The sequence below is a fragment of the Aedes aegypti genome, chromosome 3, assembly GCF_002204515.2.
Source record: "Aedes aegypti strain LVP_AGWG chromosome 3, AaegL5.0 Primary Assembly, whole genome shotgun sequence".
Classification (NCBI taxonomy): Eukaryota; Metazoa; Arthropoda; class Insecta; order Diptera; family Culicidae; genus Aedes; species Aedes aegypti.
The window spans coordinates 341,123,603-341,147,405 of record NC_035109.1 but is presented as its reverse complement, the minus strand read 5'-3'; the positions used below and the strand labels follow the sequence as shown (position 1 = coordinate 341,147,405).

Below are 23,803 nucleotides of genomic sequence, written 5' to 3'. Positions count from 1 at the left end.
CTTTGATGAGTGTGTTTGGTGGCCCTGAAAAGGGCCGTTTGAAGAGCGAAACTTTGGAATGCGATTTAACCTCCGAAACCGTACAGGGTGCGTCCCTGACGCTTCAGAGCGTAGACAACATCCATAGCGGTAACGGTTTTACGCTTGGCGTGTTCAGTGTAGGTAACGGCATCACGGATGACGTTTTCCAGGAACACCTTCAACACACCACGAGTTTCCTCGTAGATAAGTCCGGAGATACGCTTGACTCCTCCACGACGAGCCAGACGACGGATTGCGGGCTTGGTGATACCCTGGATGTTATCACGCAAAACCTTGCGATGACGCTTGGCGCCTCCTTTTCCGAGTCCTTTGCCTCCCTTGCCACGGCCGGTCATTTTGGATGAATTTGGTTCTGTGTTCGACGACGGTAGTACTGGAACTGATGGCTGCGCCAAACACTAGCGGCCACTTTTATACCCACTCGAGGGTTGAGTTCTTCTTTCCTCTCTTGCTTGTTCTATTCTTCCGTGGCTTCCGATTGGTTGCCTGCATCGATATGAGCATATAAAAGAGGACTGCCTGGTTTTTTGACCCTCATTCTGTCGCTGCGTTTCAACTGATCCGTTTGGATTGAAAGCAAATTAATCATCATCTAACACAATGGCCCGTACCAAGCAGACTGCTCGTAAGTCTACTGGAGGAAAAGCTCCTCGCAAGCAGCTGGCTACCAAAGCCGCTCGCAAGAGCGCCCCAGCCACCGGAGGTGTCAAGAAGCCTCACCGTTATCGGCCAGGAACCGTTGCTCTGCGTGAAATCCGTCGCTACCAAAAGTCGACTGAGCTGCTGATCCGCAAGCTGCCATTCCAGCGTCTGGTTCGTGAGATCGCCCAGGACTTCAAGACCGATCTGCGCTTCCAGAGCTCGGCTGTCATGGCCCTGCAGGAAGCGAGCGAGGCCTATCTGGTCGGTCTTTTCGAAGATACCAACCTTTGCGCCATCCACGCCAAGCGTGTCACCATTATGCCCAAGGACATCCAGCTGGCTCGCCGTATCCGTGGAGAACGCGCTTAAATTCGGTCTGCATTATAGTTGCCATTCTCAACAAAACGGCCCTTTTCAGGGCCACTAGAGCATTCCCTAAAAGAGTTGTGTGAGCAATTTTCCCTTCAGTGTACCTAAAACTGTTTGTTCCCCTGGGGGAACTACTTCCTAAAGCCCCTTGACCACCGAACGATCATACTCTCAACACTGATGAGGGGAGGTACGTCAACCAACCGACAACTCGAGTTGTCCCTTCATGCTTCGCTTTGCACACACTTTTGAATGTGCATCTCCAGCGCGGACTTCATTCTCTGGTACCGGCCGTATGTTTCCCCTTCTTCTTATGCTCTTTTCCGGATTCAGAAGCTTTCCCAGCTCGCCTCCCCTTGTTGCTACAAACTAGACAACTCGAACATCCAACATTGAAAGTTTGACCGTATGATTGAAACGTAATCTTTGGCTTGTTTACTTTGAATCACACCCCTATGATAGTTATAATTGTGGGGTTTGGAAATTGATTGATTCCCTCAATATTAGGAGCTCCTGATATAGCCTTTCCTCGAATAAATAATATAAGTTTTTAAATACTACCTGCTTCATCAACTCTTCTACTGTCAAGCAGTAGATAGTAGAAAATGGGGCAGGAACTGGATGAACAGTTTACCCTCCTCTCTCTTCAGGAACAGCTCACGCAGGGCTGGCTGTTTCAATGTTTTATGTTTCTGTTTCGGCAAATTGAACTCCAAAAATCGAAAGTTCGAGGTATCCCGAACAGAACATTTAAGAAGCCCAAACGTTTCCCCCCGCGGAATCTAGGAATTGATTCAGAAATGGTCATAATATGGCCGATATCTCTTCATCGATCCTCTCTGTGGCTAAATTAGATAAATCTGCAATATTTCAACAACAACTCTCTAGCGGTGGACTGGATATTGTCGTCCTGAAAAGGACGGTTTTTGGTTTGATGCACGCAGTGTAGTAACTTATGCCTTCTTCTCGGTTTTCTTCGGCAGCAAGACAGCCTGAATGTTGGGCAGAACACCACCTTGGGCGATGGTAACACCGGACAGCAGCTTGTTCAATTCTTCGTCGTTGCGGATGGCCAACTGCAGATGACGGGGAATGATTCTGGTCTTCTTGTTGTCACGGGCAGCGTTTCCTGCCAATTCGAGCACTTCAGCGGCCAGATATTCCATAACGGCAGCCAAGTAGACTGGAGCGCCGGCACCGACACGCTCGGCATAGTTGCCCTTCCGGAGCAGACGGTGAATACGACCGACTGGGAACTGCAATCCAGCGCGGTTGGAACGGGACTTTGCCTTTCCCTTAACTTTGCCTCCTTTGCCGCGGCCAGACATTTTGTGGTTGAGTTTGAGTGGACTTGAGAAACAAACGTTCACGAAGCGTACGTAAGCGGTACTGATGGTGATTTCACCGGATGAGGGTATCTTTTATACATGCGTAGCCCTGCGCTGCACTCATACTAGGATGGTACGAACGAAATGGATGAAGTAGCAAACGAAGCGAAGGGGCGGAACAGCGCTCACCATTCTACGGGTATAAAAGAGAACCGACTGGTTCGGTCGGGCATCAGTTTCAGTTTTCGTTTGGAATCTAAAACAACGTTAGCAGCACGATGGCACCGAAAACCAGCGGAAAGGCCGCGAAGAAATCCGGCAAGGCCCAGAAGAACATTGTCAAGGGCGATAAGAAGAAGAAGAAGCAGCGCAGGAAGGAAAGCTACGCCATCTACATCTACAAGGTGTTGAAGCAAGTTCACCCCGACACTGGCGTTTCGTCGAAAGCCATGAGCATCATGAACAGCTTCGTCAACGACATCTTTGAGCGTATTGCCGCCGAAGCCTCCCGCCTGGCCCACTACAACAAGCGTTCGACGATCACATCCCGCGAAATCCAAACCGCCGTCCGGCTTCTGCTCCCGGGAGAGTTGGCCAAGCACGCCGTTTCGGAAGGCACCAAGGCCGTCACCAAATACACCAGCTCCAAGTAAATGACGACCGACACTGCGTTCAATCACACCAAACCAAAAGGCCCTTTTCAGGGCCACTATTTCAATCCCGAAAAAGAGTTGATTTTGAAAATCTGACACTAGACTGTTTTATCACACTATTGAACCGACTGAGGTAGTGCCACGGCGGTGACTTCATACGTGACAACACCCCCCTCTCTTATCAGTTTGAATTTATTCAATTCATTTTATTTATTCGATGTTATCAGTTTCAGTATTGATTAATTATAACGATTACAGTTGCAGAGATTTGGATCCCCATTCAGCTGCGTAATAAATAATAGGAATTTAATTGTTAAGCAGTATAGGGAAAAATCTGTTCACAAAAAAACCCTAGATCTAAGTTTTTCCATCAGTTTGAATTTAAAACAAGAAGATCCACTTCGTACGTTCAACATTTCTGCTGATTGCAAAAAAAAAAATGTTGTGCCAGCCATGTTGTACCTTAACCACACTTCATTCACTAGCAGAACGTTTAAAGTTCAATATTTATGCTGATTGCCATGTTGCACCTTAACAACTTCATTTTTGCTATCGGTTGTGCTGCATGTTAGTAGTTTAGACAATTTTGACATCATAGGACTAGCTAGCTAGGCAGGCATGATGACAAGTTTCTTCTCAACGTATTGGAAAGAAGCTCATTATGTTTTCTAGCGTCCCATTACAAACGATCTCGTAAGAGCATCCCAGCAGTTCAGGCTATCATAATAACGTTTATCGAACAACAGTTCGTCCCCTTGATGCTACAACTAGATAACTCGAAATTTGAAATTTTTGACTTCAATATGTCAAAACATTTTTCTTAATTAGATCTGCAAAATATCCACAGGTCTTAAGCGTGTGATTCAAAATACACAAGTTAAAGATTATTTTTCAATCATAATCTCTGCGATTAACCATCACCTTGTTAAACGGTCATACTTTCAAAGTTGCACATCTCAAAATTTTGATTTTCGAGTTATCTAGTTGTAGCATTAAGGGGACGATATATATATTGGCATTTTATGGTGTCTTCCAATCGGAGACGAGAATTTTCTCCCCAAGCCACGCCACCGCCGGACTGCAAAAGCGTGTAGTGCTTGTCCCATTAGATTACCCTTGCTTTTAGTGTGTGTGAACATTTGTCATATCAACTCTTTGATGAGTGTGTTTGGTGGCCCTGAAAAGGGCCGTTTGAAGAGCGAAACTTTGGAATGCGATTTAACCTCCGAAACCGTACAGGGTGCGTCCCTGACGCTTCAGAGCGTAGACAACATCCATAGCGGTAACGGTTTTACGCTTGGCGTGTTCAGTGTAGGTAACGGCATCACGGATGACGTTTTCCAGGAACACCTTCAACACACCACGAGTTTCCTCGTAGATAAGTCCGGAGATACGCTTGACTCCTCCACGACGAGCCAGACGACGGATTGCGGGCTTGGTGATACCCTGGATGTTATCACGCAAAACCTTGCGATGACGCTTGGCGCCTCCTTTTCCGAGTCCTTTGCCTCCCTTGCCACGGCCGGTCATTTTGGATGAATTTGGTTCTGTGTTCGACGACGGTAGTACTGGAACTGATGGCTGCGCCAAACACTAGCGGCCACTTTTATACCCACTCGAGGGTTGAGTTCTTCTTTCCTCTCTTGCTTGTTCTATTCTTCCGTGGCTTCCGATTGGTTGCCTGCATCGATATGAGCATATAAAAGAGGACTGCCTGGTTTTTTGACCCTCATTCTGTCGCTGCGTTTCAACTGATCCGTTTGGATTGAAAGCAAATTAATCATCATCTAACACAATGGCCCGTACCAAGCAGACTGCTCGTAAGTCTACTGGAGGAAAAGCTCCTCGCAAGCAGCTGGCTACCAAAGCCGCTCGCAAGAGCGCCCCAGCCACCGGAGGTGTCAAGAAGCCTCACCGTTATCGGCCAGGAACCGTTGCTCTGCGTGAAATCCGTCGCTACCAAAAGTCGACTGAGCTGCTGATCCGCAAGCTGCCATTCCAGCGTCTGGTTCGTGAGATCGCCCAGGACTTCAAGACCGATCTGCGCTTCCAGAGCTCGGCTGTCATGGCCCTGCAGGAAGCGAGCGAGGCCTATCTGGTCGGTCTTTTCGAAGATACCAACCTTTGCGCCATCCACGCCAAGCGTGTCACCATTATGCCCAAGGACATCCAGCTGGCTCGCCGTATCCGTGGAGAACGCGCTTAAATTCGGTCTGCATTATAGTTGCCATTCTCAACAAAACGGCCCTTTTCAGGGCCACTAGAGCATTCCCTAAAAGAGTTGTGTGAGCAATTTTCCCTTCAGTGTACCTAAAACTGTTTGTTCCCCTGGGGGAACTACTTCCTAAAGCCCCTTGACCACCGAACGATCATACTCTCAACACTGATGAGGGGAGGTACGTCAACCAACCGACAACTCGAGTTGTCCCTTCATGCTTCGCTTTGCACACACTTTTGAATGTGCATCTCCAGCGCGGACTTCATTCTCTGGTACCGGCCGTATGTTTCCCCTTCTTCTTATGCTCTTTTCCGGATTCAGAAGCTTTCCCAGCTCGCCTCCCCTTGTTGCTACAAACTAGACAACTCGAACATCCAACATTGAAAGTTTGACCGTATGATTGAAACGTAATCTTTGGCTTGTTTACTTTGAATCACACCCCTATGATAGTTATAATTGTGGGGTTTGGAAATTGATTGATTCCCTCAATATTAGGAGCTCCTGATATAGCCTTTCCTCGAATAAATAATATAAGTTTTTAAATACTACCTGCTTCATCAACTCTTCTACTGTCAAGCAGTAGATAGTAGAAAATGGGGCAGGAACTGGATGAACAGTTTACCCTCCTCTCTCTTCAGGAACAGCTCACGCAGGGCTGGCTGTTTCAATGTTTTATGTTTCTGTTTCGGCAAATTGAACTCCAAAAATCGAAAGTTCGAGGTATCCCGAACAGAACATTTAAGAAGCCCAAACGTTTCCCCCGCGGAATCTAGGAATTGATTCAGAAATGGTCATAATATGGCCGATATCTCTTCATCGATCCTCTCTGTGGCTAAATTAGATAAATCTGCAATATTTCAACAACAACTCTCTAGCGGTGGACTGGATATTGTCGTCCTGAAAAGGACGGTTTTTGGTTTGATGCACGCAGTGTAGTAACTTATGCCTTCTTCTCGGTTTTCTTCGGCAGCAAGACAGCCTGAATGTTGGGCAGAACACCACCTTGGGCGATGGTAACACCGGACAGCAGCTTGTTCAATTCTTCGTCGTTGCGGATGGCCAACTGCAGATGACGGGGAATGATTCTGGTCTTCTTGTTGTCACGGGCAGCGTTTCCTGCCAATTCGAGCACTTCAGCGGCCAGATATTCCATAACGGCAGCCAAGTAGACTGGAGCGCCGGCACCGACACGCTCGGCATAGTTGCCCTTCCGGAGCAGACGGTGAATACGACCGACTGGGAACTGCAATCCAGCGCGGTTGGAACGGGACTTTGCCTTTCCCTTAACTTTGCCTCCTTTGCCGCGGCCAGACATTTTGTGGTTGAGTTTGAGTGGACTTGAGAAACAAACGTTCACGAAGCGTACGTAAGCGGTACTGATGGTGATTTCACCGGATGAGGGTATCTTTTATACATGCGTAGCCCTGCGCTGCACTCATACTAGGATGGTACGAACGAAATGGATGAAGTAGCAAACGAAGCGAAGGGGCGGAACAGCGCTCACCATTCTACGGGTATAAAAGAGAACCGACTGGTTCGGTCGGGCATCAGTTTCAGTTTTCGTTTGGAATCTAAAACAACGTTAGCAGCACGATGGCACCGAAAAACCAGCGGAAAGGCCGCGAAGAAATCCGGCAAGGCCCAGAAGAACATTGTCAAGGGCGATAAGAAGAAGAAGAAGCAGCGCAGGAAGGAAAGCTACGCCATCTACATCTACAAGGTGTTGAAGCAAGTTCACCCCGACACTGGCGTTTCGTCGAAAGCCATGAGCATCATGAACAGCTTCGTCAACGACATCTTTGAGCGTATTGCCGCCGAAGCCTCCCGCCTGGCCCACTACAACAAGCGTTCGACGATCACATCCCGCGAAATCCAAACCGCCGTCCGGCTTCTGCTCCCGGGAGAGTTGGCCAAGCACGCCGTTTCGGAAGGCACCAAGGCCGTCACCAAATACACCAGCTCCAAGTAAATGACGACCGACACTGCGTTCAATCACACCAAACCAAAAGGCCCTTTTCAGGGCCACTATTTCAATCCCGAAAAAGAGTTGATTTTGAAAATCTGACACTAGACTGTTTTATCACACTATTGAACCGACTGAGGTAGTGCCACGGCGGTGACTTCATACGTGACAACACCCCCCTCTCTTATCAGTTTGAATTTATTCAATTCATTTTATTTATTCGATGTTATCAGTTTCAGTATTGATTAATTATAACGATTACAGTTGCAGAGATTTGGATCCCCATTCAGCTGCGTAATAAATAATAGGAATTTAATTGTTAAGCAGTATAGGGAAAAATCTGTTCACAAAAAAACCCTAGATCTAAGTTTTTCCATCAGTTTGAATTTAAAACAAGAAGATCCACTTCGTACGTTCAACATTTCTGCTGATTGCAAAAAAAAAAATGTTGTGCCAGCCATGTTGTACCTTAACCACACTTCATTCACTAGCAGAACGTTTAAAGTTCAATATTTATGCTGATTGCCATGTTGCACCTTAACAACTTCATTTTTGCTATCGGTTGTGCTGCATGTTAGTAGTTTAGACAATTTTGACATCATAGGACTAGCTAGCTAGGCAGGCATGATGACAAGTTTCTTCTCAACGTATTGGAAAGAAGCTCATTATGTTTTCTAGCGTCCCATTACAAACGATCTCGTAAGAGCATCCCAGCAGTTCAGGCTATCATAATAACGTTTATCGAACAACAGTTCGTCCCCTTGATGCTACAACTAGATAACTCGAAATTTGAAATTTTTGACTTCAATATGTCAAAACATTTTTCTTAATTAGATCTGCAAAATATCCACAGGTCTTAAGCGTGTGATTCAAAATACACAAGTTAAAGATTATTTTTCAATCATAATCTCTGCGATTAACCATCACCTTGTTAAACGGTCATACTTTCAAAGTTGCACATCTCAAAATTTTGATTTTCGAGTTATCTAGTTGTAGCATTAAGGGGACGATATATATATTGGCATTTTATGGTGTCTTCCAATCGGAGACGAGAATTTTCTCCCCAAGCCACGCCACCGCCGGACTGCAAAAGCGTGTAGTGCTTGTCCCATTAGATTACCCTTGCTTTTAGTGTGTGTGAACATTTGTCATATCAACTCTTTGATGAGTGTGTTTGGTGGCCCTGAAAAGGGCCGTTTGAAGAGCGAAACTTTGGAATGCGATTTAACCTCCGAAACCGTACAGGGTGCGTCCCTGACGCTTCAGAGCGTAGACAACATCCATAGCGGTAACGGTTTTACGCTTGGCGTGTTCAGTGTAGGTAACGGCATCACGGATGACGTTTTCCAGGAACACCTTCAACACACCACGAGTTTCCTCGTAGATAAGTCCGGAGATACGCTTGACTCCTCCACGACGAGCCAGACGACGGATTGCGGGCTTGGTGATACCCTGGATGTTATCACGCAAAACCTTGCGATGACGCTTGGCGCCTCCTTTTCCGAGTCCTTTGCCTCCCTTGCCACGGCCGGTCATTTTGGATGAATTTGGTTCTGTGTTCGACGACGGTAGTACTGGAACTGATGGCTGCGCCAAACACTAGCGGCCACTTTTATACCCACTCGAGGGTTGAGTTCTTCTTTCCTCTCTTGCTTGTTCTATTCTTCCGTGGCTTCCGATTGGTTGCCTGCATCGATATGAGCATATAAAAGAGGACTGCCTGGTTTTTTGACCCTCATTCTGTCGCTGCGTTTCAACTGATCCGTTTGGATTGAAAGCAAATTAATCATCATCTAACACAATGGCCCGTACCAAGCAGACTGCTCGTAAGTCTACTGGAGGAAAAGCTCCTCGCAAGCAGCTGGCTACCAAAGCCGCTCGCAAGAGCGCCCCAGCCACCGGAGGTGTCAAGAAGCCTCACCGTTATCGGCCAGGAACCGTTGCTCTGCGTGAAATCCGTCGCTACCAAAAGTCGACTGAGCTGCTGATCCGCAAGCTGCCATTCCAGCGTCTGGTTCGTGAGATCGCCCAGGACTTCAAGACCGATCTGCGCTTCCAGAGCTCGGCTGTCATGGCCCTGCAGGAAGCGAGCGAGGCCTATCTGGTCGGTCTTTTCGAAGATACCAACCTTTGCGCCATCCACGCCAAGCGTGTCACCATTATGCCCAAGGACATCCAGCTGGCTCGCCGTATCCGTGGAGAACGCGCTTAAATTCGGTCTGCATTATAGTTGCCATTCTCAACAAAACGGCCCTTTTCAGGGCCACTAGAGCATTCCCTAAAAGAGTTGTGTGAGCAATTTTCCCTTCAGTGTACCTAAAACTGTTTGTTCCCCTGGGGGAACTACTTCCTAAAGCCCCTTGACCACCGAACGATCATACTCTCAACACTGATGAGGGGAGGTACGTCAACCAACCGACAACTCGAGTTGTCCCTTCATGCTTCGCTTTGCACACACTTTTGAATGTGCATCTCCAGCGCGGACTTCATTCTCTGGTACCGGCCGTATGTTTCCCCTTCTTCTTATGCTCTTTTCCGGATTCAGAAGCTTTCCCAGCTCGCCTCCCCTTGTTGCTACAAACTAGACAACTCGAACATCCAACATTGAAAGTTTGACCGTATGATTGAAACGTAATCTTTGGCTTGTTTACTTTGAATCACACCCCTATGATAGTTATAATTGTGGGGTTTGGAAATTGATTGATTCCCTCAATATTAGGAGCTCCTGATATAGCCTTTCCTCGAATAAATAATATAAGTTTTTAAATACTACCTGCTTCATCAACTCTTCTACTGTCAAGCAGTAGATAGTAGAAAATGGGGCAGGAACTGGATGAACAGTTTACCCTCCTCTCTCTTCAGGAACAGCTCACGCAGGGCTGGCTGTTTCAATGTTTTATGTTTCTGTTTCGGCAAATTGAACTCCAAAAATCGAAAGTTCGAGGTATCCCGAACAGAACATTTAAGAAGCCCAAACGTTTCCCCCCGCGGAATCTAGGAATTGATTCAGAAATGGTCATAATATGGCCGATATCTCTTCATCGATCCTCTCTGTGGCTAAATTAGATAAATCTGCAATATTTCAACAACAACTCTCTAGCGGTGGACTGGATATTGTCGTCCTGAAAAGGACGGTTTTTGGTTTGATGCACGCAGTGTAGTAACTTATGCCTTCTTCTCGGTTTTCTTCGGCAGCAAGACAGCCTGAATGTTGGGCAGAACACCACCTTGGGCGATGGTAACACCGGACAGCAGCTTGTTCAATTCTTCGTCGTTGCGGATGGCCAACTGCAGATGACGGGGAATGATTCTGGTCTTCTTGTTGTCACGGGCAGCGTTTCCTGCCAATTCGAGCACTTCAGCGGCCAGATATTCCATAACGGCAGCCAAGTAGACTGGAGCGCCGGCACCGACACGCTCGGCATAGTTGCCCTTCCGGAGCAGACGGTGAATACGACCGACTGGGAACTGCAATCCAGCGCGGTTGGAACGGGACTTTGCCTTTCCCTTAACTTTGCCTCCTTTGCCGCGGCCAGACATTTTGTGGTTGAGTTTGAGTGGACTTGAGAAACAAACGTTCACGAAGCGTACGTAAGCGGTACTGATGGTGATTTCACCGGATGAGGGTATCTTTTATACATGCGTAGCCCTGCGCTGCACTCATACTAGGATGGTACGAACGAAATGGATGAAGTAGCAAACGAAGCGAAGGGGCGGAACAGCGCTCACCATTCTACGGGTATAAAAGAGAACCGACTGGTTCGGTCGGGCATCAGTTTCAGTTTTCGTTTGGAATCTAAAACAACGTTAGCAGCACGATGGCACCGAAAACCAGCGGAAAGGCCGCGAAGAAATCCGGCAAGGCCCAGAAGAACATTGTCAAGGGCGATAAGAAGAAGAAGAAGCAGCGCAGGAAGGAAAGCTACGCCATCTACATCTACAAGGTGTTGAAGCAAGTTCACCCCGACACTGGCGTTTCGTCGAAAGCCATGAGCATCATGAACAGCTTCGTCAACGACATCTTTGAGCGTATTGCCGCCGAAGCCTCCCGCCTGGCCCACTACAACAAGCGTTCGACGATCACATCCCGCGAAATCCAAACCGCCGTCCGGCTTCTGCTCCCGGGAGAGTTGGCCAAGCACGCCGTTTCGGAAGGCACCAAGGCCGTCACCAAATACACCAGCTCCAAGTAAATGACGACCGACACTGCGTTCAATCACACCAAACCAAAAGGCCCTTTTCAGGGCCACTATTTCAATCCCGAAAAAGAGTTGATTTTGAAAATCTGACACTAGACTGTTTTATCACACTATTGAACCGACTGAGGTAGTGCCACGGCGGTGACTTCATACGTGACAACACCCCCCTCTCTTATCAGTTTGAATTTATTCAATTCATTTTATTTATTCGATGTTATCAGTTTCAGTATTGATTAATTATAACGATTACAGTTGCAGAGATTTGGATCCCCATTCAGCTGCGTAATAAATAATAGGAATTTAATTGTTAAGCAGTATAGGGAAAAATCTGTTCACAAAAAAACCCTAGATCTAAGTTTTTCCATCAGTTTGAATTTAAAACAAGAAGATCCACTTCGTACGTTCAACATTTCTGCTGATTGCAAAAAAAAAAATGTTGTGCCAGCCATGTTGTACCTTAACCACACTTCATTCACTAGCAGAACGTTTAAAGTTCAATATTTATGCTGATTGCCATGTTGCACCTTAACAACTTCATTTTTGCTATCGGTTGTGCTGCATGTTAGTAGTTTAGACAATTTTGACATCATAGGACTAGCTAGCTAGGCAGGCATGATGACAAGTTTCTTCTCAACGTATTGGAAAGAAGCTCATTATGTTTTCTAGCGTCCCATTACAAACGATCTCGTAAGAGCATCCCAGCAGTTCAGGCTATCATAATAACGTTTATCGAACAACAGTTCGTCCCCTTGATGCTACAACTAGATAACTCGAAATTTGAAATTTTTGACTTCAATATGTCAAAACATTTTTCTTAATTAGATCTGCAAAATATCCACAGGTCTTAAGCGTGTGATTCAAAATACACAAGTTAAAGATTATTTTTCAATCATAATCTCTGCGATTAACCATCACCTTGTTAAACGGTCATACTTTCAAAGTTGCACATCTCAAAATTTTGATTTTCGAGTTATCTAGTTGTAGCATTAAGGGGACGATATATATATTGGCATTTTATGGTGTCTTCCAATCGGAGACGAGAATTTTCTCCCCAAGCCACGCCACCGCCGGACTGCAAAAGCGTGTAGTGCTTGTCCCATTAGATTACCCTTGCTTTTAGTGTGTGTGAACATTTGTCATATCAACTCTTTGATGAGTGTGTTTGGTGGCCCTGAAAAGGGCCGTTTGAAGAGCGAAACTTTGGAATGCGATTTAACCTCCGAAACCGTACAGGGTGCGTCCCTGACGCTTCAGAGCGTAGACAACATCCATAGCGGTAACGGTTTTACGCTTGGCGTGTTCAGTGTAGGTAACGGCATCACGGATGACGTTTTCCAGGAACACCTTCAACACACCACGAGTTTCCTCGTAGATAAGTCCGGAGATACGCTTGACTCCTCCACGACGAGCCAGACGACGGATTGCGGGCTTGGTGATACCCTGGATGTTATCACGCAAAACCTTGCGATGACGCTTGGCGCCTCCTTTTCCGAGTCCTTTGCCTCCCTTGCCACGGCCGGTCATTTTGGATGAATTTGGTTCTGTGTTCGACGACGGTAGTACTGGAACTGATGGCTGCGCCAAACACTAGCGGCCACTTTTATACCCACTCGAGGGTTGAGTTCTTCTTTCCTCTCTTGCTTGTTCTATTCTTCCGTGGCTTCCGATTGGTTGCCTGCATCGATATGAGCATATAAAAGAGGACTGCCTGGTTTTTTGACCCTCATTCTGTCGCTGCGTTTCAACTGATCCGTTTGGATTGAAAGCAAATTAATCATCATCTAACACAATGGCCCGTACCAAGCAGACTGCTCGTAAGTCTACTGGAGGAAAAGCTCCTCGCAAGCAGCTGGCTACCAAAGCCGCTCGCAAGAGCGCCCCAGCCACCGGAGGTGTCAAGAAGCCTCACCGTTATCGGCCAGGAACCGTTGCTCTGCGTGAAATCCGTCGCTACCAAAAGTCGACTGAGCTGCTGATCCGCAAGCTGCCATTCCAGCGTCTGGTTCGTGAGATCGCCCAGGACTTCAAGACCGATCTGCGCTTCCAGAGCTCGGCTGTCATGGCCCTGCAGGAAGCGAGCGAGGCCTATCTGGTCGGTCTTTTCGAAGATACCAACCTTTGCGCCATCCACGCCAAGCGTGTCACCATTATGCCCAAGGACATCCAGCTGGCTCGCCGTATCCGTGGAGAACGCGCTTAAATTCGGTCTGCATTATAGTTGCCATTCTCAACAAAACGGCCCTTTTCAGGGCCACTAGAGCATTCCCTAAAAGAGTTGTGTGAGCAATTTTCCCTTCAGTGTACCTAAAACTGTTTGTTCCCCTGGGGGAACTACTTCCTAAAGCCCCTTGACCACCGAACGATCATACTCTCAACACTGATGAGGGGAGGTACGTCAACCAACCGACAACTCGAGTTGTCCCTTCATGCTTCGCTTTGCACACACTTTTGAATGTGCATCTCCAGCGCGGACTTCATTCTCTGGTACCGGCCGTATGTTTCCCCTTCTTCTTATGCTCTTTTCCGGATTCAGAAGCTTTCCCAGCTCGCCTCCCCTTGTTGCTACAAACTAGACAACTCGAACATCCAACATTGAAAGTTTGACCGTATGATTGAAACGTAATCTTTGGCTTGTTTACTTTGAATCACACCCCTATGATAGTTATAATTGTGGGGTTTGGAAATTGATTGATTCCCTCAATATTAGGAGCTCCTGATATAGCCTTTCCTCGAATAAATAATATAAGTTTTTAAATACTACCTGCTTCATCAACTCTTCTACTGTCAAGCAGTAGATAGTAGAAAATGGGGCAGGAACTGGATGAACAGTTTACCCTCCTCTCTCTTCAGGAACAGCTCACGCAGGGCTGGCTGTTTCAATGTTTTATGTTTCTGTTTCGGCAAATTGAACTCCAAAAATCGAAAGTTCGAGGTATCCCGAACAGAACATTTAAGAAGCCCAAACGTTTCCCCCCGCGGAATCTAGGAATTGATTCAGAAATGGTCATAATATGGCCGATATCTCTTCATCGATCCTCTCTGTGGCTAAATTAGATAAATCTGCAATATTTCAACAACAACTCTCTAGCGGTGGACTGGATATTGTCGTCCTGAAAAGGACGGTTTTTGGTTTGATGCACGCAGTGTAGTAACTTATGCCTTCTTCTCGGTTTTCTTCGGCAGCAAGACAGCCTGAATGTTGGGCAGAACACCACCTTGGGCGATGGTAACACCGGACAGCAGCTTGTTCAATTCTTCGTCGTTGCGGATGGCCAACTGCAGATGACGGGGAATGATTCTGGTCTTCTTGTTGTCACGGGCAGCGTTTCCTGCCAATTCGAGCACTTCAGCGGCCAGATATTCCATAACGGCAGCCAAGTAGACTGGAGCGCCGGCACCGACACGCTCGGCATAGTTGCCCTTCCGGAGCAGACGGTGAATACGACCGACTGGGAACTGCAATCCAGCGCGGTTGGAACGGGACTTTGCCTTTCCCTTAACTTTGCCTCCTTTGCCGCGGCCAGACATTTTGTGGTTGAGTTTGAGTGGACTTGAGAAACAAACGTTCACGAAGCGTACGTAAGCGGTACTGATGGTGATTTCACCGGATGAGGGTATCTTTTATACATGCGTAGCCCTGCGCTGCACTCATACTAGGATGGTACGAACGAAATGGATGAAGTAGCAAACGAAGCGAAGGGGCGGAACAGCGCTCACCATTCTACGGGTATAAAAGAGAACCGACTGGTTCGGTCGGGCATCAGTTTCAGTTTTCGTTTGGAATCTAAAACAACGTTAGCAGCACGATGGCACCGAAAACCAGCGGAAAGGCCGCGAAGAAATCCGGCAAGGCCCAGAAGAACATTGTCAAGGGCGATAAGAAGAAGAAGAAGCAGCGCAGGAAGGAAAGCTACGCCATCTACATCTACAAGGTGTTGAAGCAAGTTCACCCCGACACTGGCGTTTCGTCGAAAGCCATGAGCATCATGAACAGCTTCGTCAACGACATCTTTGAGCGTATTGCCGCCGAAGCCTCCCGCCTGGCCCACTACAACAAGCGTTCGACGATCACATCCCGCGAAATCCAAACCGCCGTCCGGCTTCTGCTCCCGGGAGAGTTGGCCAAGCACGCCGTTTCGGAAGGCACCAAGGCCGTCACCAAATACACCAGCTCCAAGTAAATGACGACCGACACTGCGTTCAATCACACCAAACCAAAAGGCCCTTTTCAGGGCCACTATTTCAATCCCGAAAAAGAGTTGATTTTGAAAATCTGACACTAGACTGTTTTATCACACTATTGAACCGACTGAGGTAGTGCCACGGCGGTGACTTCATACGTGACAACACCCCCCTCTCTTATCAGTTTGAATTTATTCAATTCATTTTATTTATTCGATGTTATCAGTTTCAGTATTGATTAATTATAACGATTACAGTTGCAGAGATTTGGATCCCCATTCAGCTGCGTAATAAATAATAGGAATTTAATTGTTAAGCAGTATAGGGAAAAATCTGTTCACAAAAAAACCCTAGATCTAAGTTTTTCCATCAGTTTGAATTTAAAACAAGAAGATCCACTTCGTACGTTCAACATTTCTGCTGATTGCAAAAAAAAAAATGTTGTGCCAGCCATGTTGTACCTTAACCACACTTCATTCACTAGCAGAACGTTTAAAGTTCAATATTTATGCTGATTGCCATGTTGCACCTTAACAACTTCATTTTTGCTATCGGTTGTGCTGCATGTTAGTAGTTTAGACAATTTTGACATCATAGGACTAGCTAGCTAGGCAGGCATGATGACAAGTTTCTTCTCAACGTATTGGAAAGAAGCTCATTATGTTTTCTAGCGTCCCATTACAAACGATCTCGTAAGAGCATCCCAGCAGTTCAGGCTATCATAATAACGTTTATCGAACAACAGTTCGTCCCCTTGATGCTACAACTAGATAACTCGAAATTTGAAATTTTTGACTTCAATATGTCAAAACATTTTTCTTAATTAGATCTGCAAAATATCCACAGGTCTTAAGCGTGTGATTCAAAATACACAAGTTAAAGATTATTTTTCAATCATAATCTCTGCGATTAACCATCACCTTGTTAAACGGTCATACTTTCAAAGTTGCACATCTCAAAATTTTGATTTTCGAGTTATCTAGTTGTAGCATTAAGGGGACGATATATATATTGGCATTTTATGGTGTCTTCCAATCGGAGACGAGAATTTTCTCCCCAAGCCACGCCACCGCCGGACTGCAAAAGCGTGTAGTGCTTGTCCCATTAGATTACCCTTGCTTTTAGTGTGTGTGAACATTTGTCATATCAACTCTTTGATGAGTGTGTTTGGTGGCCCTGAAAAGGGCCGTTTGAAGAGCGAAACTTTGGAATGCGATTTAACCTCCGAAACCGTACAGGGTGCGTCCCTGACGCTTCAGAGCGTAGACAACATCCATAGCGGTAACGGTTTTACGCTTGGCGTGTTCAGTGTAGGTAACGGCATCACGGATGACGTTTTCCAGGAACACCTTCAACACACCACGAGTTTCCTCGTAGATAAGTCCGGAGATACGCTTGACTCCTCCACGACGAGCCAGACGACGGATTGCGGGCTTGGTGATACCCTGGATGTTATCACGCAAAACCTTGCGATGACGCTTGGCGCCTCCTTTTCCGAGTCCTTTGCCTCCCTTGCCACGGCCGGTCATTTTGGATGAATTTGGTTCTGTGTTCGACGACGGTAGTACTGGAACTGATGGCTGCGCCAAACACTAGCGGCCACTTTTATACCCACTCGAGGGTTGAGTTCTTCTTTCCTCTCTTGCTTGTTCTATTCTTCCGTGGCTTCCGATTGGTTGCCTGCATCGATATGAGCATATAAAAGAGGACTGCCTGGTTTTTGACGTTGGATAACGTCTTACGGCAACATACTGGGGTACAATTTCGAAAAACGAAAAATCGCTCGCGTCACGAAAAGTGGTTAGATTTTGACTGTTAATAACTTACTAATGCCCGGATAGATTTTCTAGATTCTTGCACCAATCGATTGGAAATCTTTCTACGAATCTACTCCAACAATGAAAACTATTGATTCTCATGGCTAAACTATTGAAAAATTGAGAAATATCGAAGCATGTCTTATTTTTCGAAGAAAAGCACATTTTTCCTGTGTATTCCTGACACAGACATCATTGAGAGATATCTTAGCCACTTTCGTCTTTCGAAGGGAAACGCCCCTTTCGGTCTTCTTCTTACTTCTCTTTATTATCTCGTGTTCAGTCGAAGCCAATCAAATTCCACTTCACGCGCACGCGCACGACCGCATTTTAATTCAATCGTCTTCGGTAATCTTTTGGTGTGTTTCTGTCTAAGAATGGAATGAAAACCCAGTTCGATGGATTGTGACTACCACCAACCGTCCTTATCAGGACGACAATTTAATTTTGAAAGAGAGTTATGAGAATTTTACACCGTGAAGAGCGACATTACTGGTGAATGGATGTGATGGATTCATATTTCGATCAGTCATTTGCCACATGCATGCCAAAGCAATCAGTATAAACTTGTCGAATTGAAAGCTAAAACATATCAGCAACAGCTTTGTTGATGATTTGATTTGGTAAGAAATTGTCGATCGAAACCAAATAAGCGCATAGAGAAAACTGCAAAAATGCTACCGCCGCCCGACGGGAACCTAGCTAAAACTTTGTTTGCCGTTGAAAAACTAATCATCCGAAATTTAAATTGGTAATTAAATAAATTAATTAATTGATAATAGGTGAAATATCTTAAGCCGTAACTCTTTTACGTGGAATACATTGTTGTGGCTCTGAAAAGGGCCGTTTTGCTTGAAATTGCGTCCTAATTCAATTTAAACTCGTTCGCCACGGATACGACGAGCCAGCTAGAAGGCCTTCGGCATGATGGTGACACGCTTGGCGTGGATCGCGCACATGTTAGTACCCTCAAAGATAGGCCTCGCTCGCTTCCTGCTGGGCCATGACGCCAAGCTGTGTAATCGCAAATCGGTCTTGAAGTCCTGAGCGATTTCACGGACCAGGCGCTGGAAATACAACTTGTCGATCAGCAGCTCCGTAGAATTCTGGTAGCGACGGATCTCACGCAGAGCGACCGTTCCTGGCCGATAGCGATACGGCTTCTTGACTCCTCCGGTGGCTGGGGCGCTCTTGCGAGCGACTTTCGTGACCGGCTGCTTGCGAGGGGCTGCTTTCCAGCCATCGTCGTAGTAGTGTTCTCTGGACGGATTGAAACAAACGAATGATTGAATTTGCGCGGCTGCCGGTCCCTTTTATGACCTTCTCTTGCGAGCGAGCGAGACGAACAGTGAACAGCGAGCGAGCAAGAAGAATTCATCCATCGCGTACCGCATAAAAGCAGCCGAGCCGGCGGCCGAGCATCAGTTTTGTTACAATCGTTGCCGAAGTTAGACCGGCCTCGGAAAAGGAAGCGCCAAGCGTGACAACATCCAGTGCATCATCACCAAGCCCGCCATCCGCCGTCTGGCTCGCCGTGGCGACGTCAATCGTACCTCCGGTCTCATCTACGAGGAAACCCGCGGTGTGCTGAGCTGAAGTCATCCAGAATTCTGTCGGCTACGCTCTGAAGTGGCAGGGCCATACGCTGTACAGATTTGGAAGCTAAATCGTCCCCATCACCGACAGCAAAACTACCACTGAATTCACAAAACCTGAGCATGAAATGGCGATCGACGATATCCTCACCCAACCGTCCTTTTCAGGACGACAATTTAATTTGGAAAGAGTTTCGAAAATATTTCACGCAACATTATTGGCAATAGTCACAGCAACAGAACTGTCAGTGAATCAAAAATAATAGTTTTGGTGAAATTTTTAGTGATTTGCGGTAAACATTTTACCAAAATCAGTAAAATTCCAACAATATCTACAAATTTTGTTTACCAAATGTTCCGCTGCTGAGTTATTATCAAAATTCGTAACTCACCCTTAGTGTGTGGACAAGAAAACCAGCATCAATAATTTACAATCATTAAGGTGAAGAAGAATCGAAGCCAAACCTCAAATTTTCAAGAGCACGGATCTGGAGAACCGAAAACCCGTTTGAGCTGAAAACTTAATCGATTGGTCACCACCAGCGAGTGACCAATCGATTAAGTTTTCAGCTTAAACGTATGTATTGAAAATTTGAGGTTTGGCTTCGATTCATCTTCACCTTAAGCTGCTGCAAATCCAGTGTCCGGTTTGTGAAATCGCTGGCTACGAGATGGCTGAAGGAAATCAGCTCAAGCCGCTTGTTCAAGCGCCCATCATCATCGCCACCGCAAATCTTATCGGGCGAGGAGGATTTCAACCTGTTCGCTGGCAAAATGTGTCCGCGTTACTCGATTCTCACTGTTCAATCGGCCCTTTTCAGTGCCAACAAATGTGTCCTAAAGAGTTATTTGTGTAATATTTGCTAATGTGTTTACCATATTCTTACATTTATTCATCTCGTAGCATCATACAATATCTGATTAGTTATGAATAATTGACAAAACGACAAATCGAGAATGTTTCCGAGTCGTGCTGTCGGAATGCAATAAATATATTTTCTATTGTTAAGGAATGATTCAAATATTACATAACCCAAAATGTGCCAGTTCTAGACCCCCTCCTTCCCCACGTAACAACTTTTGTATGGAAGATTTAAATTGTGTATAAGGGCTGTAACACTATGGAAGACCCTCTCCCTCCCCCTGTGACGGAACGATATATTTGAACGATAAGGCCTGATGTCGTCACTGCGTTCGCATGTTTTCCAATCTCCGTTGTGATGCGCCGTCATTGCCAAAGCCAAGATAAAATTTTCCTCAGTACCGCCAGATGCAATTTCTTCTTAGCAGACGCAAAAGTTATCTTCTTTTTTTGACGTTGGATAACGTCTTACGGCAACATATGGGGGTACAATTCAGAAAAACGAAAAATTGAGCATGTAACGAAAAATGGTCAGGTTTTGACCGCTAATAACTCAGTCATTTATCGATAGATTTTCAATATTTATCCATGAATCGATTGGAAATTTATCTACGCGTCGATCCAAATGGAGGACACTATTGATTATTAGCAACAAACTATTGAAATATCGTAAAACGTTGACCCCTTTCTTATCTAACCAATCACGTTCAAGCACATTTTTCGGTTCCGCTTCCCACTATAAAAGCGCACCGCACCCTGCTTCTTCCCTCATTCTTCTTTTTGCCGTCAGACTGTGAACACGGTCGGCGAGCAAATTTCGAGAGTCATTCGCGTCCTCAGTTCAGTTTTCAATAGGACGCGAATACAACACGCATTAGAACCGAAGAACCACGCATTTCGGAGCCGCAGCAACTGAAGCCGCTCATTTGAGTGCACCAGCCAGCATAATCGTTTTCGGCCAGAAATCGTCGCTACCAGCCAGTGCTCCGCTGTCATTGCCATGCGGGAGGCTAGCGCGGTCATTCTGGTTCATTAGATCGAGCGGCACAGCCGTCACCGTCCGTGTAATATTCCCTAATTTGTTCGAGATGGCTGAAGAAAATCGACCAAAGCCGCTTGTTGAAGCGCACATCGTCATCCGCACCGCTAATCTCATCGGGCGAGGAGGATTGAAACCAGTGCACCGTCAAAATATGTCCGTGTTACGCAAATTCAACAACTCAATCGGCCCTTTTGAGAGCCAACAAATGTGTTTTAAAGAGTTATTTGTATAATATTCCCTAATGTGTTTACCACATACTTGCTATAATCTCTTAATTCATCTCATAGCATCATACAATAATTGATTTATTACGAATAATTGACAATACGGCAATTTGAAGCTGTTTCCGAGGATGCTGCTGCAGTGCCGTCGGGTTGCAATAACAGCATAATGCTAATCTGTACATCCCTTACCCAGACATCAGTTTCATATAGCCTATTTCCCAGATAAGAAAACGAAGAATATGAAAGGAGGAGCATCATCTGCTATTCTAAGGGTATAAAGCATTCCTCCTTCGTTGAATCTGGTTTCATTCTGTTTTCGCTTTCGAGCTGGTAAGAGCTCCTCCAAACCTGCTCAGCTCCTCGCCACCAGAGGCAAGCTGTTGTACGAGATGGCTGAAGAAAATCGACCAAAGCCGCTTGTTGAAGCGCACATCGTCATCCGCACCGCAAATCTCATCGGGCGAGGAGGATTGAAACCAGTGCGCCGTCAAAATGTGTCCGTGTTACGCAAATTCAACAATTCAATCGGCCCTTTTGAGAGCCAACAAATGTGTTTTAAAGAGTTGATTGTGTAATATTCCCTAATTCGTTCGAGATGGCTGAAGAAAATCGACCAAAGCCGCTTGTTGAAGCGCACATCGTCATCCGCACCGCTAATCTCATCGGGCGAGAAGGATTGAAACCAGTGCACCGTCAAAATATGTCCGTGTTACGCAAATTCAACAACTCAATCGGCCCTTTTAAGAGCCAACAAATGTGTTTTAAAGAGTTATTTGTATAATATTCCCTAATGTGTTTACCACATACTTGCTATAATCTCTTAATTCATCTCATAGCATCATACAATAATTGATTTATTACGAATAATTGACAATACGGCAATTTGAAGCTGTTTCCGAGGATGCTGCTGCAGTGCCGTCGGGTTGCAATAACAGCATAATGCTAATCTGTACATCCCTTACCCAGACATCAGTTTCATATAGCCTATTTCCCAGATAAGAAAACGAAGAATATGAAAGGAGGAGCATCATCTGCTATTCTAAGGGTATAAAGCATTCCTCCTTCGTTGAATCTGGTTTCATTCTGTTTTCGCTTTCGAGCTGGTAAGAGCTCCTCCAAACCTGCTCAGCTCCTCGCCACCAGAGGCAAGCTGTTGTACGAGATGGCTGAAGAAAATCGACCAAAGCCGCTTGTTGAAGCGCACATCGTCATCCGCACCGCAAATCTCATCGGGCGAGGATTGAAACCAGTGCGCCGTCAAAATGTGTCCGTGTTACGCAAATTCAACAATTCATCAATCGGCCCTTTTGAGAGCCAACAAATGTGTTTTAAAGAGTTGATTGTGTAATATTCCCTAATTTCCCCTTTTCAGGGCCACAAAATCAATGAAAAGAGTTATTTTGAATTAATACATTTGAAAAACAATTCTTCAATATAATCTCCCAAGCTTCTGAATACATGTAAAGTGATTATTTTGTATTAACACAAAATAATAACACACAATGTCTATAATAAATCAGAATTGACATGCAACAAATAGTGTGAAAATTAATTGGATTTTTAGCAAAAGAAATGTTTCATAAGTTTGTGACTGTCTCAAGCCAGCAAATAGAAGAAGCTAACGTTATCCAACGTCAACTTGGCGGTCGTATCTCGGAAACAACCTCTTACTTTTTGACCCTCATTCTGTCGCTGCGTTTCAACTGATCCGTTTGGATTGAAAGCAAATTAATCATCATCTAACACAATGGCCCGTACCAAGCAGACTGCTCGTAAGTCTACTGGAGGAAAAGCTCCTCGCAAGCAGCTGGCTACCAAAGCCGCTCGCAAGAGCGCCCCAGCCACCGGAGGTGTCAAGAAGCCTCACCGTTATCGGCCAGGAACCGTTGCTCTGCGTGAAATCCGTCGCTACCAAAAGTCGACTGAGCTGCTGATCCGCAAGCTGCCATTCCAGCGTCTGGTTCGTGAGATCGCCCAGGACTTCAAGACCGATCTGCGCTTCCAGAGCTCGGCTGTCATGGCCCTGCAGGAAGCGAGCGAGGCCTATCTGGTCGGTCTTTTCGAAGATACCAACCTTTGCGCCATCCACGCCAAGCGTGTCACCATTATGCCCAAGGACATCCAGCTGGCTCGCCGTATCCGTGGAGAACGCGCTTAAATTCGGTCTGCATTATAGTTGCCATTCTCAACAAAACGGCCCTTTTCAGGGCCACTAGAGCATTCCCTAAAAGAGTTGTGTGAGCAATTTTCCCTTCAGTGTACCTAAAACTGTTTGTTCCCCTGGGGGAACTACTTCCTAAAGCCCCTTGACCACCGAACGATCATACTCTCAACACTGATGAGGGGAGGTACGTCAACCAACCGACAACTCGAGTTGTCCCTTCATGCTTCGCTTTGCACACACTTTTGAATGTGCATCTCCAGCGCGGACTTCATTCTCTGGTACCGGCCGTATGTTTCCCCTTCTTCTTATGCTCTTTTCCGGATTCAGAAGCTTTCCCAGCTCGCCTCCCCTTGTTGCTACAAACTAGACAACTCGAACATCCAACATTGAAAGTTTGACCGTATGATTGAAACGTAATCTTTGGCTTGTTTACTTTGAATCACACCCCTATGATAGTTATAATTGTGGGGTTTGGAAATTGATTGATTCCCTCAATATTAGGA

At 45.9% G+C, this 23,803-nt stretch overlaps 18 protein-coding genes across 18 annotated transcripts; 9 read left to right on the top strand and 9 right to left on the bottom strand.

The window, feature by feature from the left end:
* Positions 1–24: 24 nt before the first annotated feature.
* Positions 25–475, bottom strand: LOC110679805 (histone H4). Its single transcript, XM_021855536.1, has one exon. It carries the CDS (start codon positions 375–377, stop codon positions 66–68), a length of 312 nt encoding a protein of 103 aa, XP_021711228.1. The 5' UTR covers positions 378–475; the 3' UTR covers positions 25–65.
* Positions 476–553: 78 nt separating this feature from the next.
* On the top strand, positions 554–1,107 carry LOC110679733 (histone H3). Its single transcript, XM_021855461.1, has one exon. It carries the CDS (start codon positions 643–645, stop codon positions 1,051–1,053), a length of 411 nt encoding a protein of 136 aa, XP_021711153.1. The 5' UTR covers positions 554–642; the 3' UTR covers positions 1,054–1,107.
* An 848-nt stretch (positions 1,108–1,955) lies between these two features.
* Positions 1,956–2,477, bottom strand: LOC110679774 (histone H2A). Its single transcript, XM_021855505.1, has one exon. It carries the CDS (start codon positions 2,379–2,381, stop codon positions 2,007–2,009), a length of 375 nt encoding a protein of 124 aa, XP_021711197.1. The 5' UTR covers positions 2,382–2,477; the 3' UTR covers positions 1,956–2,006.
* Positions 2,478–2,571: 94 nt separating this feature from the next.
* Positions 2,572–3,086, top strand: LOC110679758 (histone H2B). Its single transcript, XM_021855488.1, has one exon. It carries the CDS (start codon positions 2,660–2,662, stop codon positions 3,032–3,034), a length of 375 nt encoding a protein of 124 aa, XP_021711180.1. The 5' UTR covers positions 2,572–2,659; the 3' UTR covers positions 3,035–3,086.
* A 1,125-nt stretch (positions 3,087–4,211) lies between these two features.
* Positions 4,212–4,662, bottom strand: LOC110679810 (histone H4). Its single transcript, XM_021855542.1, has one exon. The coding sequence runs from the start codon at positions 4,562–4,564 to the stop codon at positions 4,253–4,255; it is 312 nt and encodes a 103-aa protein (XP_021711234.1). The 5' UTR covers positions 4,565–4,662; the 3' UTR covers positions 4,212–4,252.
* A 78-nt stretch (positions 4,663–4,740) lies between these two features.
* Positions 4,741–5,294, top strand: LOC110679738 (histone H3). Its single transcript, XM_021855467.1, has one exon. The coding sequence runs from the start codon at positions 4,830–4,832 to the stop codon at positions 5,238–5,240; it is 411 nt and encodes a 136-aa protein (XP_021711159.1). The 5' UTR covers positions 4,741–4,829; the 3' UTR covers positions 5,241–5,294.
* Positions 5,295–6,141: 847 nt separating this feature from the next.
* LOC110679786 (histone H2A) lies at positions 6,142–6,832 on the bottom strand. The gene has a single exon (XM_021855518.1). The coding sequence runs from the start codon at positions 6,565–6,567 to the stop codon at positions 6,193–6,195; it is 375 nt and encodes a 124-aa protein (XP_021711210.1). The 5' UTR covers positions 6,568–6,832; the 3' UTR covers positions 6,142–6,192.
* LOC110678200 (histone H2B-like) lies at positions 6,712–7,278 on the top strand. The gene has a single exon (XM_021850828.1). The coding sequence runs from the start codon at positions 6,712–6,714 to the stop codon at positions 7,219–7,221; it is 510 nt and encodes a 169-aa protein (XP_021706520.1). The 3' UTR covers positions 7,222–7,278.
* Positions 7,279–8,398: 1,120 nt separating this feature from the next.
* Positions 8,399–8,849, bottom strand: LOC110679809 (histone H4). Its single transcript, XM_021855541.1, has one exon. The coding sequence runs from the start codon at positions 8,749–8,751 to the stop codon at positions 8,440–8,442; it is 312 nt and encodes a 103-aa protein (XP_021711233.1). The 5' UTR covers positions 8,752–8,849; the 3' UTR covers positions 8,399–8,439.
* Positions 8,850–8,927: 78 nt separating this feature from the next.
* LOC110679737 (histone H3) lies at positions 8,928–9,481 on the top strand. The gene has a single exon (XM_021855466.1). It carries the CDS (start codon positions 9,017–9,019, stop codon positions 9,425–9,427), a length of 411 nt encoding a protein of 136 aa, XP_021711158.1. The 5' UTR covers positions 8,928–9,016; the 3' UTR covers positions 9,428–9,481.
* Positions 9,482–10,329: 848 nt separating this feature from the next.
* LOC110679777 (histone H2A) lies at positions 10,330–10,851 on the bottom strand. Its single transcript, XM_021855508.1, has one exon. The coding sequence runs from the start codon at positions 10,753–10,755 to the stop codon at positions 10,381–10,383; it is 375 nt and encodes a 124-aa protein (XP_021711200.1). The 5' UTR covers positions 10,756–10,851; the 3' UTR covers positions 10,330–10,380.
* Positions 10,852–10,945: 94 nt separating this feature from the next.
* Positions 10,946–11,460, top strand: LOC110679761 (histone H2B). The gene has a single exon (XM_021855491.1). The coding sequence runs from the start codon at positions 11,034–11,036 to the stop codon at positions 11,406–11,408; it is 375 nt and encodes a 124-aa protein (XP_021711183.1). The 5' UTR covers positions 10,946–11,033; the 3' UTR covers positions 11,409–11,460.
* A 1,125-nt stretch (positions 11,461–12,585) lies between these two features.
* On the bottom strand, positions 12,586–13,036 carry LOC110679808 (histone H4). The gene has a single exon (XM_021855540.1). The coding sequence runs from the start codon at positions 12,936–12,938 to the stop codon at positions 12,627–12,629; it is 312 nt and encodes a 103-aa protein (XP_021711232.1). The 5' UTR covers positions 12,939–13,036; the 3' UTR covers positions 12,586–12,626.
* Positions 13,037–13,114: 78 nt separating this feature from the next.
* Positions 13,115–13,668, top strand: LOC110679736 (histone H3). The gene has a single exon (XM_021855465.1). The coding sequence runs from the start codon at positions 13,204–13,206 to the stop codon at positions 13,612–13,614; it is 411 nt and encodes a 136-aa protein (XP_021711157.1). The 5' UTR covers positions 13,115–13,203; the 3' UTR covers positions 13,615–13,668.
* An 848-nt stretch (positions 13,669–14,516) lies between these two features.
* On the bottom strand, positions 14,517–15,038 carry LOC110679775 (histone H2A). The gene has a single exon (XM_021855506.1). The coding sequence runs from the start codon at positions 14,940–14,942 to the stop codon at positions 14,568–14,570; it is 375 nt and encodes a 124-aa protein (XP_021711198.1). The 5' UTR covers positions 14,943–15,038; the 3' UTR covers positions 14,517–14,567.
* Positions 15,039–15,132: 94 nt separating this feature from the next.
* On the top strand, positions 15,133–15,647 carry LOC110679762 (histone H2B). Its single transcript, XM_021855492.1, has one exon. It carries the CDS (start codon positions 15,221–15,223, stop codon positions 15,593–15,595), a length of 375 nt encoding a protein of 124 aa, XP_021711184.1. The 5' UTR covers positions 15,133–15,220; the 3' UTR covers positions 15,596–15,647.
* Positions 15,648–16,771: 1,124 nt separating this feature from the next.
* LOC110679815 (histone H4) lies at positions 16,772–17,265 on the bottom strand. Its single transcript, XM_021855548.1, has one exon. The coding sequence runs from the start codon at positions 17,123–17,125 to the stop codon at positions 16,814–16,816; it is 312 nt and encodes a 103-aa protein (XP_021711240.1). The 5' UTR covers positions 17,126–17,265; the 3' UTR covers positions 16,772–16,813.
* Positions 17,266–22,814: 5,549 nt separating this feature from the next.
* On the top strand, positions 22,815–23,349 carry LOC110679744 (histone H3). The gene has a single exon (XM_021855473.1). It carries the CDS (start codon positions 22,884–22,886, stop codon positions 23,292–23,294), a length of 411 nt encoding a protein of 136 aa, XP_021711165.1. The 5' UTR covers positions 22,815–22,883; the 3' UTR covers positions 23,295–23,349.
* Positions 23,350–23,803: the final 454 nt, after the last annotated feature.

Coding starts and splice junctions, on each gene's coding strand:
- LOC110679774 (XM_021855505.1), bottom strand. CDS start 2,381: ATGTCTGGCCGCGGCAAAGGAGGCAAAGTTAAGGGAAAGGCAAAGTCC.
- LOC110679762 (XM_021855492.1), top strand. CDS start 15,221: ATGGCACCGAAAACCAGCGGAAAGGCCGCGAAGAAATCCGGCAAGGCC.
- LOC110679744 (XM_021855473.1), top strand. CDS start 22,884: ATGGCCCGTACCAAGCAGACTGCTCGTAAGTCTACTGGAGGAAAAGCT.
- LOC110679737 (XM_021855466.1), top strand. CDS start 9,017: ATGGCCCGTACCAAGCAGACTGCTCGTAAGTCTACTGGAGGAAAAGCT.
- LOC110679736 (XM_021855465.1), top strand. CDS start 13,204: ATGGCCCGTACCAAGCAGACTGCTCGTAAGTCTACTGGAGGAAAAGCT.
- LOC110679733 (XM_021855461.1), top strand. CDS start 643: ATGGCCCGTACCAAGCAGACTGCTCGTAAGTCTACTGGAGGAAAAGCT.
- LOC110679761 (XM_021855491.1), top strand. CDS start 11,034: ATGGCACCGAAAACCAGCGGAAAGGCCGCGAAGAAATCCGGCAAGGCC.
- LOC110679777 (XM_021855508.1), bottom strand. CDS start 10,755: ATGTCTGGCCGCGGCAAAGGAGGCAAAGTTAAGGGAAAGGCAAAGTCC.
- LOC110679805 (XM_021855536.1), bottom strand. CDS start 377: ATGACCGGCCGTGGCAAGGGAGGCAAAGGACTCGGAAAAGGAGGCGCC.
- LOC110679808 (XM_021855540.1), bottom strand. CDS start 12,938: ATGACCGGCCGTGGCAAGGGAGGCAAAGGACTCGGAAAAGGAGGCGCC.
- LOC110679775 (XM_021855506.1), bottom strand. CDS start 14,942: ATGTCTGGCCGCGGCAAAGGAGGCAAAGTTAAGGGAAAGGCAAAGTCC.
- LOC110679815 (XM_021855548.1), bottom strand. CDS start 17,125: ATGACCGGCCGTGGCAAGGGAGGCAAAGGACTCGGAAAAGGAGGCGCC.
- LOC110678200 (XM_021850828.1), top strand. CDS start 6,712: ATGGATGAAGTAGCAAACGAAGCGAAGGGGCGGAACAGCGCTCACCAT.
- LOC110679810 (XM_021855542.1), bottom strand. CDS start 4,564: ATGACCGGCCGTGGCAAGGGAGGCAAAGGACTCGGAAAAGGAGGCGCC.
- LOC110679738 (XM_021855467.1), top strand. CDS start 4,830: ATGGCCCGTACCAAGCAGACTGCTCGTAAGTCTACTGGAGGAAAAGCT.
- LOC110679786 (XM_021855518.1), bottom strand. CDS start 6,567: ATGTCTGGCCGCGGCAAAGGAGGCAAAGTTAAGGGAAAGGCAAAGTCC.
- LOC110679809 (XM_021855541.1), bottom strand. CDS start 8,751: ATGACCGGCCGTGGCAAGGGAGGCAAAGGACTCGGAAAAGGAGGCGCC.
- LOC110679758 (XM_021855488.1), top strand. CDS start 2,660: ATGGCACCGAAAACCAGCGGAAAGGCCGCGAAGAAATCCGGCAAGGCC.